Genomic DNA, 17686 nt, shown 5'->3' with positions numbered 1-17686 from the left:
CGATTTCTTCCTGGTTCAGTCTTGGAAGGTTGTACCTTCCTAAGAATTTGTCCATTTCTTCCAGGTTGTCCATTTTATTGGCATAGAGTTGCTTGTAGTAGTCTCTTAGGATGCTTTGTATTTCTGTGGTGTCTGTTGTAACTTCTCCTTTTTCATTTCTAATTTTATTGACTGGAATCCTCTCCCTCTTTTTCTTGATGTGTCTGGCTAATGGTTTATCAATTTTGTTTATCTTCTCAAAGAACCAGCTTTTAGTTTTATTGATCTTTGCTATTGTTTTCTTTGTTTCTGTTTCATTTATTTCTGCTCTGATCTTTATGATTTCTTTCCTTCTGCTAACTTTGGGTTTTGTTTGTTCTTCTTTCTCTAGTTCCTTTAGGTGTAAGGTTAGATTGTTTACTTGAGATTTTTCTTGTTTCTTGACGTAGGCTTGTATAGCTATAAACTTCCCTCTTAGAACTGCTTTTGCTGCATCCCATAGGTTTTGTTTTTTTTGTTTTTTTGTTTTTTTTTGCAGTACGTGGGCCTCTCACTGTTGTGGCCTCTCCCGTTGCGGAGCATAGGCTCCGGATGCGCAGGCTCAGCGGCCATGGCTCACGGGCCCAGCCGCCCCGCCACATGTGGGATCTTCCCGGACCGGGGCACGAACCCGCGTCCCCTGCATCAGCAGGCGGACTCTCAAGCACTGTGCCACCGGGGAAGCCCCCCATAGGTTTTGGATCGTCATGTTTTCATTGTCATTTGTCTCTAGGTATTCTTCAATTTCCTCTTCAATTTCTTCAGTGATCTCTTGGTTATTTAGTAACCTATTATTTAGCCTACATGTGTTTGTGTTTTTTACGTTTTTTCCCCTGTAATTGATTTCTAATCTCATAGTGTTGTGGTCAGAAAAGATGCTTGATATGATTTCAATTTTCTTAAATTTACTGAGGCTTGATTTGTGACCCAAGATGTGGTCTCTCCTGGAGAATGTTCTGTGCGCATTTGAGAAGAAAGTGTAATCTGTTTTTGGATGGAATGTCCTATAAATATCAATTAAATCTATCTGGTCTGTTGTGTCGTTTAAAGCTTCTGTTTCCTTAGTAATTTTCTGTTTGGATGTTCTGTCCATTGGTGTAAGTGAGGTGTTAAAGTCCCCCACTATTATTGTGTTACTGTTGATTGCCATTTTTTATAGCCGTTAGCAGTTGCTTTATGTATTGAGGTGCTCCTATGTTGGGATCATATATATTTATAATTGTTATATCCTTCTTGGATTGATCCCTTGATCATTATGTAGTATCCTTTCTTGTCTCTTGTAACCTTCTGTATTTTAAAGTCTATTTTATCTGATATGAGTATTGCTACTCCAGCTTTCTTTTCATTTCCATTTGCATGGAATATCTTTTTCCATCCCCTCACTTTCAGTCTGTATGTGTCCCTAGGTCTGAAGTGGGTTGCTTGTAGACAGCATATATATGGGTCTTGTTCTTGTATCCATTCAGCGAGCCTGTGTCTTTTGTTCGGAGCATTTAATCCATTCACATTTACGGTAATTATTGATATGTATGTTTCTATTACCATTTTCTTAATTGTTTTTGTTTGTTTTAGTAGGTCCTTTTCTTCTCTTGTGTTTCCCACTTAGAAAAGTTCCTTTAGCATTTGTTGTAGAGCTGGTTTGGTGGTGCTGAATTCTTTTGCTTGTCTGTAAAGCTTTTGATTTCTCCATCAAATCTGAATGAGATCCTTGCCAGGTAGAGTAATCTTGGTTGTAGGTTCTTCCCTTTCATCACTTTAAATGTCATGCCACTCCCTTCTGGCTTGTAGAGTTTCTGCTGAGAAATCAGCTGTTAACCTTATGGGAGTTCCCTTGTGTATTATTTGTTGTTTTTCCCTTGCTGCTTTCAGTAATTTTTCTTTTTCTTTAATTTTTGCCAATTTGATTACTGTGTGTCTTGGTATGTTTCTCCTTGGGTTTATCCTGTATGGGACTCTCTGCGCTTCCTGGACTCGGGTGGCTATTTCCTTTCCCATGTTAGGGAATTTTTTGACTATAATCTCTTCAAATATTTTCTCGGGTCCTTTCTCTCTCTGTTCTCCTTCTGGGACCCATATAATGCGAATGTTGTTGCGTTTAATGTTGTCCCAGAGGTCTCTTAGGCTGTCTTCAATTCTTTTCATTCTTTTTTCTTTCTTCTGTTCCGCAGCAGGATATTCCACAATTCTGTCTTCCAGGTCACTTATCCGTTCTTCTGCCTCCGTTATTCTGCTCTTGATTCCTTCTAGTGTAGTTTTCATTTCAGTTATTGTATTGTTCATCTCTGTTTGTTCTTTAATTCTTCTAGGTCTTTGTTAAACATTTCTTGCATCTTCTTGATCTTTGCCTCCATTCTTTTTCCAAGGTCCTGGATCATCTTCACTGTCATTATTCTGAATTCTTTTTCTGGAGGGTTGCCTATCTCCACTTCATTTAGTTGTTTTTCTGGGGTTTTATCTTGTTCCTTCATCTGGTACATAGCCCTCTGCCTTTTCATCTTGTCTGTCTTTCTGTGAACGTGGTTTTTCTTCCACAGGCTGCAGGATTCTTTTCTCTGCATTCTAATATGTGCTAGTTTATGTAAATTTTGGGCGACACTTGAATAGAATGTATAGTCTGTTTTGTTTCCTTGGGTAGTGTCTGAAAGTTGATATCCATTTATTAGAGTCTACCAGCCAGGATATTGTTATTAAAAGTAAAATAACTCGGGGCTTCCCTGGTGGTACAGTGGTTAAGAATCCGCCTGCCAGTGCAGGGGACACAGGTTCAAGCCCTTGTCTGGGAAGATCCCACATGCCGCGGAGCAACTAAACCCGTGCGCTGCAACTACTGAGCCTGCGCTCTAGAGCCCGTAAGCCACACCTACTGAGCCTGCAAGCCACAACTACTGAAGCCTGCATGCCTAGAGCCCCTGCTGTGCAACAAAGGAAGCCACTGCAGTGAGAAGCCCGCACACCACAACAAAGTGTAGCCCCCACTCACTGCAACTAGAGAAGGCCTGCGCACAGCAACCAAGACCCAACAGAGCCAAAAATAAAAAAATTTAAAATTTAAAAAAAAGTAAAATAACTCAAATTCGAAGAAAGAATGAAATCTTTGGGTCATGTACTGTCCTGTTCAGAGATCAGATGGGTTTGAGTTGGCTTAAGTCAGGCTCACTATTGTCACAAAATTCCTGGTTCATTGCATCTCTCTGCCCTTTTTTTAGTCAGCTTCATCCTGTGGCTGGCTCCCCTTGATGGCAGATGGTTGCCTGCAAACTTGGATACTACATGATTTCTTGTCCATATCCCTGGAGAGGGAGAATGACTCTGTATCAGCTTAACAGAATTCTAGGACCAGTTTTTATCATATGTCTATTGCTGACCCAGTCTGTTTCAAAAGTAAACCAATCTCTGGTATCCAAGTACAGTAGTCAGAGTTCACACCTAGCGTTAGGAATAGGAGCAGCATGATGGCTCCAGTGGCAGAGAGGCATGAAATGGGTGCCAAGGGGGCACCGTGTAGGTCATGGTTATAGATTCTGTTTGGAGGTCTTCCACTTGCTTCTTAACATTTTACCTGCTTCCTTTGTTAAGGGCTGGGGCAGCTTATTTTTTCTTCTGCTTTGATTGAGCTGCTTTGATCTGTAGAATCCATCCTTCATTTCAAGAGTGGTTTTTTCCATAGTATCTTTGAATATTTTTTTCCATTCAGTCTGTTTTCTTTGTTAAGTTGTAGTGATTATGCATATTTGTTGTATGTGTTATTCTTTTTCCTTGACTAATCTTCTTTCATCATTTTCACTGTTCTGGATTCTTCTGTTTTCTCCAGTGCATCCACCACATTACCAACATTGTCTTCAGAACTATTGTTGCTTCATGTGATCCTCTTGTTTTCAGTTCTGCAATTACTTTGATTTCTTCAATTTCTTTGCTCCAACTCACACTCAACATAGTAGTGATTAGTGGTAGTTTAGGTTCTGGAGCTGCACTGCCTGTGTTTGAATCCAAACTCCTCTGCTTATTGTGTTTTTGAGCAAAGTTCCTTGACCTCTTACCTTGCCTACTCATCTGTAAAATGGAGATGATGGTGGTATCTGTGTTTTGTGGATCCCCCTCCATGGGTCCCTTGCACCTGACACGCCTTGTTGTGGATGCCAGCAGTGGAAGGCCTTGACCACTCCTTTTCTGGGCCTTTTCTCAGGGTTGTGTTTGCAGTGAGCAACCTTGAAGAATGAGGTCGTGTCTCCCTGTGGGACAAAGAGCAGGGTTGCTTAATGCTTCCTATGAAAGCCGTGGTTTCCCACACTCTTCGTTCCTTGTAATGCAGTTCACTGAGAGTGCAGGGGTCCATTTGGGCCCATGGTTTTGCCCCTGTGACACTTGGGGGCCAGAAGGGAACTGACAGCTATATCCTCATGCTTCTGCTTTTGCTGTGCAGGGAGTAATACAGTCCTCTTGTCTTTGATGCAGGAGTCTCGTGTCTGCTGCCAGCATCCATGAACCATTAGCTTGTGTAAAGCCCTAGGCCCGGCAGCCGTCTTCATAAGGCGGTTGTGAAGTTTAAATGAGTTAATGCGTTGAACCACCTACAGCATTGCCTAGGACATAGTAAGCACTTACGAAATGTTAGCCATGAAGATGTTTCTTTAAATATCCTCATACTATTTGCATTGGATTTTTAGGCCTAAATAAAGATGAGGCTCAGAAGAAGATTAAGATTGCTATACATATCCGTTACTATATGGTGAAGATGTATATTGTAATTTGTTGGGTTTATTTAGTTTCTTATATTAGTTGTGAAAAATGAGTATCCATTAAAAACACATTTTTAAAAAGTCATAGAGAAAAACTAAAGGAAATTTTTTTTTTTTTTTTTTTGCTGTACGCGGGCCTCTCACTGTTGTGGCCTCTCCCGTGGCGGAGCACAGGCTCCGGACGCGCAGGCTCAGCGGCCATGGCTTATGGGCCCAGCCGCTCCGCGGCATGTGGGATCTTCCCGGACTGGGGCACAAACCCATGTCCCCTGCATCAGCAGGCGGGCTCTCAACCACTGCACCACCAGGGAAGCCCAGGAAATATTTTTAACTAAATAAAATATCCAGAGAGCAGTTGAATTTTGACAATTAGTATCCTAATTAATGTCACTGTGGTTTTGAGGTCTTGATAAGTATCGGAGTCTTTTTCTTAATTCTTTTGTGCGTACATTAAAAAATCATATTAAAAGTATAATAGTAATGTATATTTGTGAAAATCTATGAAACTATGGGTAAGTATAAAGAGAATAAGTTAGCTGTAAAAGTGTTAGCTTCTAGGGAACCACTGTTTGACATTTTTGTGTATTTATTTATAGTTGCTTACATTTTAAAGTCTTTACATGCCCTCTGAAAGTGGTGACTATGTTGATATTAATGAGTGTCAAGTAGTTTAATGAATAAACATAGAATAAGTAAAATATTTGCTATTTATCATGTGCTAATTCTTTAGCTTTACAGCACATTTTGGATGTAGTGGATACATTAGATTCAGTGAGCCACACACCACTGGAAAACGTAACTGTTGGGATGCAGACTTTTTTTTAGCACCACTGTTGAAAAGAAGGAAAGGACATGATTACACAATTTCTTAGATATGCTTTCTTTTGTAGTCTTAGTACTATAAAGGAAGCAAGGAAAGTATTGCCAATTCTGGGGAGGTAAAGGAAGTTAGGAGAGAGAAAAATAATTTTTATTCTACTTAGTAGTTGACTAAATCATAGAAGCATGCTTATGGTTTGGATAACTAGTAGAAAAATGGATGTTCGTGTTGAGTAATGTAATTACCAAATATTAGCGCATTTAAAAATTTATATTTTTCTGTGCTTTTTCTAATTTATGTGTTTGTGTATAATAAGATTTATCTGCTTGCTTTGTATTACACAATGTTTAATTAATCAATTAATTAGACAATTACTGAACATCATCCAGGTTTTGTGATAGGCTCTGGTTTGTAAAACAGATAAAGTAGCTGCTTTCATAGAGTATGTAGTCTAGTGGGGTGCTGTCTAGTGGTACACTTTTTTGTCACTGACCCCTATGGCAGACTCTTTTCCAAATAATGTTTTAAAACTAATAAAATAAAATTGCAAAGATAAATAGTTATATTGAAATATTACCAAAGTAGAAAAAAGCCAAATTTGTAATTTCATAATGTATTCTTTATTTACTCTTAAATCATAAAATCTAATTTATAATTATGGTAATTTTGAAGTAGTGATGAGGGTAAGTGATATTTTGTGGATATCTGCAAGCACTGAATGTGATAAATTATCTGCTTTCTATTGGTGACAGAGACATGAGTATGGCTGTACAACTCTGCTTGTGCGTATATTCATGATGAAATGGGGTTTTTTAAGAATTCTAAATCTCAGAGGTCAGTAAAAATAAAGATGTAATTTCTCCCTCCAGCATGCTAGAACCCCTGATTAAATACAGTCTAAAAATTAAAAGATAGGATGCTTTGCTTTTAGTTTTTTTTCTTTTTTAAATTGAAGTATAGTTGATTTATAGTGTTGTGTTAGTTTCTGGTATACAGCAAAGTGATTCAGATATATATATAGCTTTTTCATATTCTTTTCCTTTGTGGTTTATTACAGGATATTGAATATACTTCCCTGTGCTATACAATAGAACCTTGTTGTTTATCCATCCTATGTATAATAGTTTGCATCTGCTAATCCCAAACTCCCAATCTGTCCCCCCCCCGCTGAACCATAAGTCTGTTCTCTATGTCTGTGAATCTGTTTTAGTTTCATAGATAAGTTCATTTGTGTCATATTTTAGATTCCACATATCAGTGATATCATACGTTATTTGTCTTTCTCTTTCTGACTTACTTTGCTTAATATGATAATCTCTAGGTATATCTATGTAGCTGTAAATGATATTATTTCATTCTTTTTTATGGCCGAGAAATATTCCATTGTATGTATATACCACATCTTCTTTATCCATTCATTATTTAGTTTGTTTCCCTGTCTTGGCTGTTGTCAGTGGTGCTGCTGTGAACATAGGGGTGCATGTCTTTTCAAATTATAGTTTTGTCTGGATATATGCCCAGGAGTGGGATTGCTAGATCATATGGTAACTCAAGTTTTTTTGAGGAACCTCCATACTACTTTCCATAGTGACTGCACCAACTTACATTCCTACCAACAATGTAGGAGGGTTCCCTTTTCTCCACACCCTCTTCAGCATTTGTTATTTGTAGACTTTCTGATGATGGCCATTCTGACTGCCGTGAGGGGGTAACCTCATTGTAGTCTTGATTTGCATTTCTCTAATAACTAGCGATGTTGAGTAAAAAGATAGGGTGCATTGAAGGAATGCACTGTGTATTGGTAAGGAGGCCATAATTGGACTCTAGAATATTTTTGACATCTTATAGTCTGTTACGCTGTCATGTTGGTGAGTTTGCTGAATATATTTGTAGGATACATACAGCTCTTTCAAAGAATTATTTAACCTTTGGGGGGAAAATTTCATATTGACCAAGATCAAAATATTTTATTTCCGTGAACTTTGCTGTGAAGTAAATGTTCTTACTACTTTATAATTTTATTCAGTAGTGCTTAAGAAGTAAAGAGAAAAACTTTGTATTTTCAACTTTCATCTCATTCTTCATATTCAACAAATGATTCCTCAGTAACATGGTCCTAGTAAAATACTAACATTTCTGTTTAACATGAATTTATTCATAAAACTTATGAGCTATGATCAGATCATATATCGTGCCAGGCAGTGTGTAGTAGTGGAAAGAGCACCCTTGGGCTTCGGAGTTACACAAATCTGATTGTGTATCCCAGCTTTGCTTCCTGTTAGCTATGTGACCTCAAGCTTGTTTAACGTTCAGACTTAGTTTCCTTATCTTTTTTTAAAAATAAATTTATCTATCTATTTATCTACCTATGGCTGTGTTGGGTCTTTGTTGCTGCATGCGGGCTTTCTCTAGTTGCAGTGAGCGGGGCTAGTCTTCGTTGTGGTGCACGACCTTCTCATTGCGGTGGCTTCTCTTGTTGCGGAGCACGGGCTCTAGGCTTGCAGGCTTTCATAGTTGTGGCATGCGGGCTCAGTAGTTGTGGCCCATGGTCTCTAGAGCACAGGCTTAGTAGTTTTGGCACTTGGGCTTAGTTGCTCCGCGGCATGTGGGCTCTTCCCCGACCAGGGATTGAACCCTTGTCCCCCTGCATTGGCAGGCAGATTCTTAACCACTGCACCACCAGGGAAGTCCAGATATTCCTTTTTTTTTTTTCTTTTGTTGATCTTTACAACTTATTGGTTTTTTAAACTTTTTTTTAAACATCTTTATTGGAGTATAATTGCTTTACAATGTTGTGTTAGTTTCTGCTGTATAACAAAGTGAATCAGCTATACATATAGATATATCGCCATATCCCCTCCCTCTTGCGTCTCCCTCCCACCCTCCCTATCCCACCCCTCTAGGTGGTCACAGATCACCGAGTTGATCCCCCTGTGCTATGCGGCTGCTTCCCACTAGCTATCTGTTTTACATTTAGTAGTGTGTATATATGTCAGTGCCACTCTCTCACTTCATCCCAGCTTACCCTTCCCCCTCCCTGTGTCCTCAAGTCCATTCTCTACATCTGCGTCTTTATTCCTGTCCTTCCCCTAGGTTCTTGAGAACCAATTTGTTTTTAATTCCATATATATGTGTTAGCATATGGTATTTGTTTTTCTCTTTCTGACTTACTTCACTCTGTATGACAGACTCTAGGTCCATCCACCTCACTACAAATAACTCAATTCGTTTCTTTTTATGGCTGAGTAATATTCCATTGTATATATGTGCCACATATTCTTTATCCATTTGGAATATAATTGCTTTACAATGTTGTGTTAGTTTCAGATATTACTCTTTTTTAAAAGAGAACAATTAAGTGAGAGAACTATTAGGCGCACTTACACTTATCCTTTTAGTTTCAGCTGGGCTTCTGATACTTTTCTGAAGCCTTTCTAAGTTATATTTTCCACCTCTTCCCTTAACTCCCATGATACCTTGTACCTCCATCATGACAGTGTTTGTGTCCCATTGCCATCATTTTCTGTTTCCTGAATAGATTCATTAAGCATAGGGATCCTGACTTTTTTTTATCCCATTAAAGAGATGCTTTATCATATGCACCCTGATAAACACAATAAAATAGACTCTATTTTCGTACTACCATTGGACTAGAATGTATGGTACATAGTAGTTACCCAAAATTTTGTTTGGTAAAAAAATCATTCTAAAGCAATGATTTATTGAATCCCTGGCAAAGAGCCAGGAGGTGCTAAATAAATGTTCTCTTTATTCCTGTCACTTCCTACAATACAGTTTAATAATGTACGATCTGGTGGGTGATATCCAACTAGGTGGAAAGTAAATACATAGTTATAGTATGTGAATGTAGGTAATCATAGTAGCAGCTACATACCTACACTTACTGTATATTTAGGGCATTAGGCTAAGTGCCCAATGTATTATCTTTTTTGATCCTTAGAGACAGTTTTATAGTAGCTGGCATTAGCTATCTTTTAAGTGATTAGCAAACTGAAATTGAGATGAGGTTAATTAAGCAAGTTGTGAATGTCACATTGCTAGCAAATGACTGAGATATGATGCAAATTCTGGACCATTTGACTCCAAGCCTTTGAATTTTAACTAAAGCGGCAAAACAGCCTTTGCTATTAATTTTAAACTTTTTTGTGTCATAGAACCAACTATTCAGGATTAATCCTAACTAAGAGTAAGAGTCATGGGAGGTGGAATGGCATTGTGTAAGGGCACGGTTAGAGGTGATTTACAGTTGTGTCCCATTTACCTATGTACCTACAAAGGTTTGCCTAGAGTGCACACGCTATCCAAGTTCTCTTAGGTTCTTTAGTGTAGTTACCACCCACATGTGATACCTGGTGGTTTGAGTTTACACACAAGTAGGTGCTTCGAATAAAACCACCCCACTCTGATCATCCCCAGGGTTGGAGAGGACTCCATCTTTCTGGTTTTAGAGCATTTTGTGACCAGCTGGTTTTGTCAGTATCTTAGGTCAGGTTCAAAGTAAGGAGAAAGATACACTGGAGATTTTGTATCAAAGAAAAATATAACCCTTACATTTTTAATTTAATTTTAATTTTTTTTATTTTTGGCTGTGCTTCACGTCTTGTGGGATCTTAGTTCCCTGACCAGGGATTGAACCTGGGTCCTCAGCAGTGAAAGCTCGGAGTCCTAACCACTGGACCGCCAGGGAATTCTCAACACTTAAATTCTTTACATGATTTTTTTTTTAAAGTATGTGTTTGTTCTTATTTGCACATTTCTGGACTGTAGGCAATTGGACAAATAGAATCCCATGAAAGGCAAAAACTGCAAAGTGGCACAGGTTGAAAGGCCAGCTTTCTTGCATTAGGCACAAGTACAGGATGGTGTTTGAGGCATTTCTGTTAGTTAACTGCAGGTAGCCAAGTACTTGCATCAGAACTGTTCCCTCAGTTGTCTCTGGGTTCACAGTCATTTCATCCAGAGCATCTCTGGATGACATCTCTTGTTGGATATTTGGGTTTCATTTCAGCCAGAGTAGTCTGTTTCACATCCTGCTGCCAAACTCTGACAGTCTTTTGAAGACTTGGGCTAAGAGAAGAGAGGGACGTAAACACTAGTTTAATTGTCCTGCCTTGACTTTGACAGATAGTGAGACCTAACTTTTCTACTAAATGAAGAGTGACAGCCAAAAAATATAGGTTGTATTATTACGTGTAGTTTCACATATTTAGGGATACCTTTTTCTATTTCTATTTTGTGGCTGGAACTGTTCCCTAGGAAGCAGTTATAGGACTTTTCTGTATTCCTTAAAAAACAAATGATTAAAACAACAAAATCCAAACCAAAAATAAGACCAAAACCCACCAATCCTTATTGGATCTTTGGCAGATCCAGGTTAGAATCATGGGCAGAGCCAGCAGGAAAAATAACTAGAGGAGAATATTCCTCTTTTTTTTTTTTTTTTTTAAGAAAAGAGAACTCTTTTAAAGCCTGCTTTACTACTGTCCTCCTTGTGGATCAGGCCTGTTCCTGGTCCCATTTCTTTAAAAAAAAAAAAAATCCCTTTGTCTGAATCTGTTTTGTTCCCCTCTGAAATTACAAAAGTTGTGTACCTGAAGACCTACCAACCTACCAATAACACTCATATTTAACCTTACCATTTCTTTCTAGGTCTAATTTGAGAGAGAGACAGGCAGACAGATTGTCCTCTTACTTATTTCCCCTTAGTTGTAAACAATAAAACCCAAAAAGTGTTTAAAGTGTTATGTATTTTATTTTTCAGGGGGAGAAAAACAACAGAATACCTGAGATTGTGCCTCAATTTGCTAGAAGAAAAATTCTGACTAGAGGCCATAGTGGTGGTTAACAACATATTAAGAGAGAACGGACAGGCCATACCTATTGGAGGGACCCTGATTTTGGGGGAGGGGGGATGCAGGCTAAATGGCGCTGGTTCTTAGGAGCAATGTGTTCCCAGGGATGTAGTGACATGACCCTCGTCCACCTGGTTCATTGTAAGCTTCTGAGGCCCTCTTTTTTTTTTTTTTTTTTGCGGTACACGGGCCTCTCACTGTTGTGGCCCCTCCCGTTGCGGAGCATAGGCTCCAGACGCGCAGGCTCAGCGGCCATGGCTCACGGGTCCAGCCGCTCCGCGGCATATGGGATCTTCCCGGACCGGGGCACGAACCCGCGTCCCCTGCATCGGCAGGCGGACTCTCAACCACTGCGCCACCAGGGGAGCCCTGAGGCCCTCTTCTTATTCCTCTCTTACAGTTCTCATTTCTTCTCTTGACTCTTACCTTTTCTTGTTACCTAGTAGTAGAAATGGTACAAAAAGGGCATACCCCACATATGCTCTGGACACCTCTGGGTAGAAATGAAATGCTTCTTTAAAGGTGTTTTTATATATGGTCATTTTATAGTACTTTGAATATTATAGACAGAGAGAATCTCTCAAGCAGTACCGTATTCCTTTCTGTCTTTGGTTGTAAAAGTGCTAGAGGGCAGGCGACGTAGAATAATTTCTGGCTCTCTCCAGATGCTTTCCCTAGAGCTCTGGAGGCAGCTGGTCTGCTTTTCAAGTTCCTGCAGGTCACAGCACTACCATATATTTTGATATAGCATAAATGGTGTCAGTTGATTTCCAAACACTACTACCACTGTTCTCTCACCTGCTCACCAGCCCACCTATTTTAAGTTTTTGTTACGGCAGTGCTCCACACCTGATGCCAGTTTCTGTGTTAGAGCGTGGGTTAAACTGATGTAACAGAGATGTCCAAATACAGCAGTGGTTTAAATAAAACATTCATTTTTCTTTCGTGTAATATTTCTGAGAGTGAGAGGTCCAGGCTGATGGCGTGTCTTTGCTCCTTGTGGTTATTTATGGACCCGGGTTCCTTCCATCTTGTTTCTATGCCCTCCTCAGAGTGTTATTCTCATCTGCAGCATCGCAGCTGGGCTGCTGACACACCCATGGTCCAGTCCATAGGAAAGAGGGAACATAACTTAGTCTAGAACAAACCCCTTCCTTTAAGGTCATGTAGAAATTGCATGGTTACTTCTGGTCATATTCTGTTGCTGAGAACTTGCCATGCTTAGCTGCAAAACTGGGAAATAAAGTCTGTTGCTGAGTAGTTATGTACCCTACTAAGACTTGAACAACACAAAAGAAAGAGAAGGACTTCCCTGGTGGTCCAGTGGTTAAGACTTCACCTTCCAGTGCAGGGGGTATGGGTTTGATCCCTGGTTGGGGAGCTAACCACCTGCCCACATGCCTCACGACCAAAAGACCAAAACATAAAACAGAAGTAGTATCGTGACAAATTCAATAAAGACTTTTAAAAATGGTCCACATCAAAAAAAAAATCTTAAAAAAAATAAGAGAGCGTGGATTTTTGTCCATTGTCCATTTTTCTACAGGGTTATGCGCCTTATTCATCTTTGGAGTTCTTTACATATTCTGGATTTGAATACCTTTTGGGGGATACAGATCACATGTATTTTCTTTCAGTCTGTGATGTACTTTTAAATTTTGTTCATGGGGTCCTTTGTCATATAGAAATTGAATATTTTTATATAGTAAAGTTTGCAGATCTTTTTATAATCCTTGTTTGTTACAAGTGTATTTTATATTTGTAGATTTGATTCTATACCAGTTTTGTGGCTAGGGGTAGGCAGGACAGACACCATGATTAATAGACCCCACAAGCACTTAATTTATGGTCAACTTTTCTACTTCAGTTTTAAAAAGAAACATTTTATTTTATTTTAACATCTTTATTGGAGTATAATTGCTTTACAATGGTTTGTTAGTTTCTGCTTTATAACAGTGAGTCAGCTATACATATACATATATCCCCATATCTCTTCCCTCTTGCATCAAAAATATGGAACGCTTCACGAATTTGCGTGTCATCCTTGCGCAGGGGCCATGCTATTCTTCTCTGTATCGTTCCAATTTTAGTATATGTGCTGCCGAAGCAAGCACAAAAGAAGCATTTTAAATAGGAAAACCAAAACCATATGTTTGATAACATTGCATCATTAATTTTATGACTCGACAGGATTTACAATTGTTTATAATTACTTCTAACTAAAAAATTAATAGTTTTCAAAATTATTCATTCGTCAGAATAGTTCTCTAAAATTCATTTTGAGTCTAGAAGACTTTGACAGGGAAGTCATGCTGATCTGAGAGATAAGAAATCAGATTTGATGTGAAAGTGAGTGTTCAAGCTGCTAGATGTGCCTCGTATGCAGTTGAAGTATGGTCCGGAGCTCAGGACAGGAGGTAGGGTTAGGGATGTTGACTTAAAAGTCAGTAAGTCAGGGACTTCCCTGGTGGTGCCGTGGTTAAGAATCCGCCTCCCAATGCAGGGGACGCGGGTTTGGTCACTGGTCAGGGAACTAGATCCCACACGCATGCCGCAACTAAGACTTCACATGCTGCAACTAAGGAACCCGCCTGCCGCAACTAAGACCCAGCACAACCAAAAATAAATAAATTTAAAAAAAATCAGTAAGTTGGGCTTCCCTGGTGGCACAGTGGTTAAAAATCTGCCTGCCAATGCAGGGGACACTGGCTCGAGCCCTGGTCCAGGAAGATCCCACATGTCACAGAGCAGCTAAGCCCGGGAGCCACAACTACTGAAGCCTGTGTGCCTAGAGCCCATGCTCCACAACAAGAGAAGCCACCGTGGTGAGAAGCCCCCGCACCACAACAAAGAGTAGCCCCCGCTTACCTCAACTAGAGAAAGCCTGCGCGCGGCAACGAAGACCCAACACAGCCAAAAATAAATAAATAAATAAATTTATTTTAAAAAACACACACAGGGCTTCCCTGGTGGCGCAGTTGTTGAGAGTCCGCCTGCCGATGCAGGGGACGCGGGTTCGTGCCCCGGTCCGGGAAGATCCCACATGCCGCGGAGCGGCTGGGCCCGTGAGCCATGGCCGCTGAGCCTACGCGTCCGGAGCCTGTGCTCCACAACGGGAGAGGCCACAACAGTGAGAGGCCCACATACTGCAATAAAACAAACAAACAAACAAAAAAACACACACACACAAAAGATGAACACGTAAAGGACATGTAGAGAGCTGTACTCACATTTAGAGGTCTCAAATCAGCTGAAGAAACAGAGATTAGACCGTTTAATTAATCTTTGTTAACCTCATGAAGTATAGGTAGTTTTCTAATTTTATGAGGAGTAAATTGAAGCTGAGAGAGATGACTTCTACATAAAGTTGCATAGTTTGTAGTTGGTGGAACTTGTCCTCATGACTCCAAAGCCCATATTAATCCATGATATCTCCCTGTGTTTAAGAGGTGAAAAGCATTTCACTAAAGAGGGAGTGAGTACTCCTTGGTGCCAGATGAATTTTCTGGAGTGTTTGAAGGCTTGTGAGTAGCCCGGGATTACTTATTAGTTCTTTTGCCACCAGTGGAGGTGGAGAGAACAGTGCTGTGGTTGGAGGATGGATGCCGTGTAGGAAGGGTCTGAGGTGGAGGGCAGCCACTCCAGAGTCCCATTGCGTGAAATTTGGTGGTGAAAGGAAGAAAAGACAGGAGGAGCTTAGACGACTCTAAGCTTTCCTTGTTGGTTGGTTGGTTGGTTGGTTGGTTTGGGGGTAGTGGTGCAGAAGAGTATGTGTAAATTTCCAGTTTGGAAGGAAAGATGGAGCCAGGAGCGTGGGATTGCATCAAGAGCGCTAGTGCAGGGGTCATGCCTGTTAATGTCTAACAATACAGTGTGAGGGACAGGGTGGTGGATATGTCTTTTTATTTAAAGAGAGGAATGACATTAGGGGTAATGGTGTTTGGAAACCCTCTCAACAGTTAGGTTGCCTCCTAAGAAAGTATGTGTGAGGTGTTCGGGGTTGGAGTCTTGAGGATAATTGAAAAAGGCACTGGAGTCAAGGTGTGTTCTTTTCAGTCATTTAGCTTTTAGAATGGCTGATAGAGGCCGTAATGCTTGTTTTAAATTAATGATCATTTCGATTTATAAATTACCAAGAAACTTTTTCATGAGTCACATTTGTTGTGTAGAGGAACTGCTATAATCCTGAAAATAAGGTTCTTAACAGTTATTATTAAGATTTGCGTCAGTTGTAATTTGGAAAAGTATGCCCTGTTTTACATTATTTTGATTATCATTTTATAATAGAGAATAAATATAAACAGTACCATTAATTATATATATAAGCTTTTCCTATGTTAGTTAAGTATTGTCATTTGTTGCTTCATTATTTTTCCTTTACGATGTATGCTTTATAGATAAATTCACTAAAGATTGGTATAATGCAGAATGACTTTTTGTATTCTCTTGTTTACTATTAAGCAGAAATCAAAGAACAATCAGCAGAAGAGGATGCTGAAGCAGAAGTGGACAGCAGCAGGCAGCCAGTCCCAGCCTTTCAGCGTTCTGTGTCTGAGGAATCTGCAACCTCCCTGGTCTCTGTTGGTATAGAAGCCAAAATCAGGTTAGAGAATGAATGCAGCTGGATTGGAGATTAGTGACGGGGAAAAAGAGCAGTGAGTTGACTGTAGAGGGAATTCAGAGAGTGCAGGCTTAGGACAGAAAGCTGGGTGGACTTTTAGAGCTGATGGCTCTGCGGGTAGCTGGAGTGAAGCACGTCGGTGGGCTTAGGTGGCTGTAGAACAGAGCAGTGGTCTGCTGTGTTACTCTGCTGTCCTCAGACCAAGACAGAATATTTCCAGTATGCGATTCCTAGAAGAAGAAAAACGTCTAAGCTTTGAGCATGAGAACTGATTTTTTATTTACTTGTAAACTTAAGTTTATACTCTTGTTCTTTACCCTCTCTTCATTCTTTAAAAAAAGAAATACAGGATGTTATAACTTCTCTGTGTATCATTCAGCTTAAGTCTTGTAATTTTTTAGATCTTAACTTGGAAGACATGAATAAAACTGAAACCATCCATCAGTTGAATATTCCCATCTTCTTGAAATGTTTCCTTTCTTTTGCTTTTGTCACATCTGCCTCCTCATTTTGTCTTTTGCTGTGCAGACTCCCCACCTTTATCATGTTGGAGTCCTCAGGTCGAAGTCCTCGGTGTGTTTACTTTTATTATTCAGTCCGATAGATAGCTAGGTCCTATCTGTGTGCTAATGAAACCCCACATTTATATATATATATATTTTTTTTTTTTTTTTTTTTTTTTTTTGCGTTATGCGGGCCTCTCACTGTTGTGGCCTCTCCCCTTGCGGAGCGCAGGCTCCGGACGCACAGGCTCAGCAGCCATGGCTCACGGGCCTAGCTGCTCTGCGGCATGTGGGATCTTCCCGGACCGGGGCACGAACCCGTGTCCCCTGCATCGGCAGGCGGACTCTCAACCACTGCACCACCAGGGAAGCCCCCACATTTATATTTTGAGGGCTGACCTTTCTCTGAACTCTAGACTTCGCTCTCCATCTGTCTGCTTGATATCTCCATTTGGAAGTATACTAGACACTGCAACCATAACATGCCCAAAACCATTGTTGATTTTGACCCCAGGCCTGTCCCAAATCTTCTCCCCAGGATTTCTTCATTTCAATGAATAATACCAATATTCACCCAGTTGCTTAGGCCAAAACCTTTTGAGTTAATCCGTGATTTCTCTCTTTTCTCATACCTCGCATTCTAAATTTTGTAGCCCACCTTTAGAAGATATCCCAAACAAGTACTTACTCTCTTAATTTGCCTACCATCTTAGTCCAAGTCCTCTTATCCTTAGGAGGCTGTAGTTGCCTTTTAAGTGGTCTCTCCACTTCTTCTCTTTGCTTCCCCCAGTCCAGATTGTTCTTAGCACAATTGCAAAAATGATCATTCTAAAATGTAAATCAAGTTTCTCCCAAACTCTCCTTTGGCTGTCTCTTATATTTAAATTAAATATATAAATTATATTAAAAATTTCAGGGACTTCCCTGCTGGTACAGTGGTTAAGACTGCGCTCCCAGTGCAGGGGGCCCGGGTTTGATCCCTGGTCCGGGAACTAGATCCCACATGCATGCTGCAACTAAGGGTTCACATGCCACAACTAAGGAGCTGGCGAGCTGCAACTAAGGAGCCTGCCTGCCACAACTAAGAAGCACACATTCTTCAATTACGGAGCCTG

General features: G+C 40.2%; 1 protein-coding gene across 11 annotated transcripts in view; it reads left to right on the top strand.

Moving 5' to 3' along the window:
• The window catches only part of KMT2C (lysine methyltransferase 2C), a 291663-nt gene that overhangs the window by 100456 nt on the left and 173521 nt on the right, over positions 1–17686 (top strand). For 9 of the 11 annotated variants that reach the window (XR_014016732.1, XM_081244958.1, XM_081244956.1 and 6 more), the window contains exon 3: positions 15909–16050. Coding sequence is in view for 10 of the 11 variants with exons in the window: in XM_081244958.1 (XP_081101084.1) it covers positions 15909–16050 (142 nt within the window). In the remaining variant the exon portion in view is untranslated. The remainder of the gene's footprint in view (positions 1–15908; positions 16051–17686) is intronic. The other 2 variants (XM_081244951.1, XM_081244952.1) reach the window with 1 other exon arrangement.

Source organism: Mesoplodon bidens (assembly GCF_964165515.1).
Source record: "Mesoplodon bidens genome assembly, chromosome: 9".
In the NCBI taxonomy this organism is placed as follows: domain Eukaryota; kingdom Metazoa; phylum Chordata; class Mammalia; order Artiodactyla; family Ziphiidae; genus Mesoplodon; species Mesoplodon bidens.
Note: the sequence above shows the minus strand (reverse complement) of the source record. Positions and strands in the feature narration are given on the sequence as shown.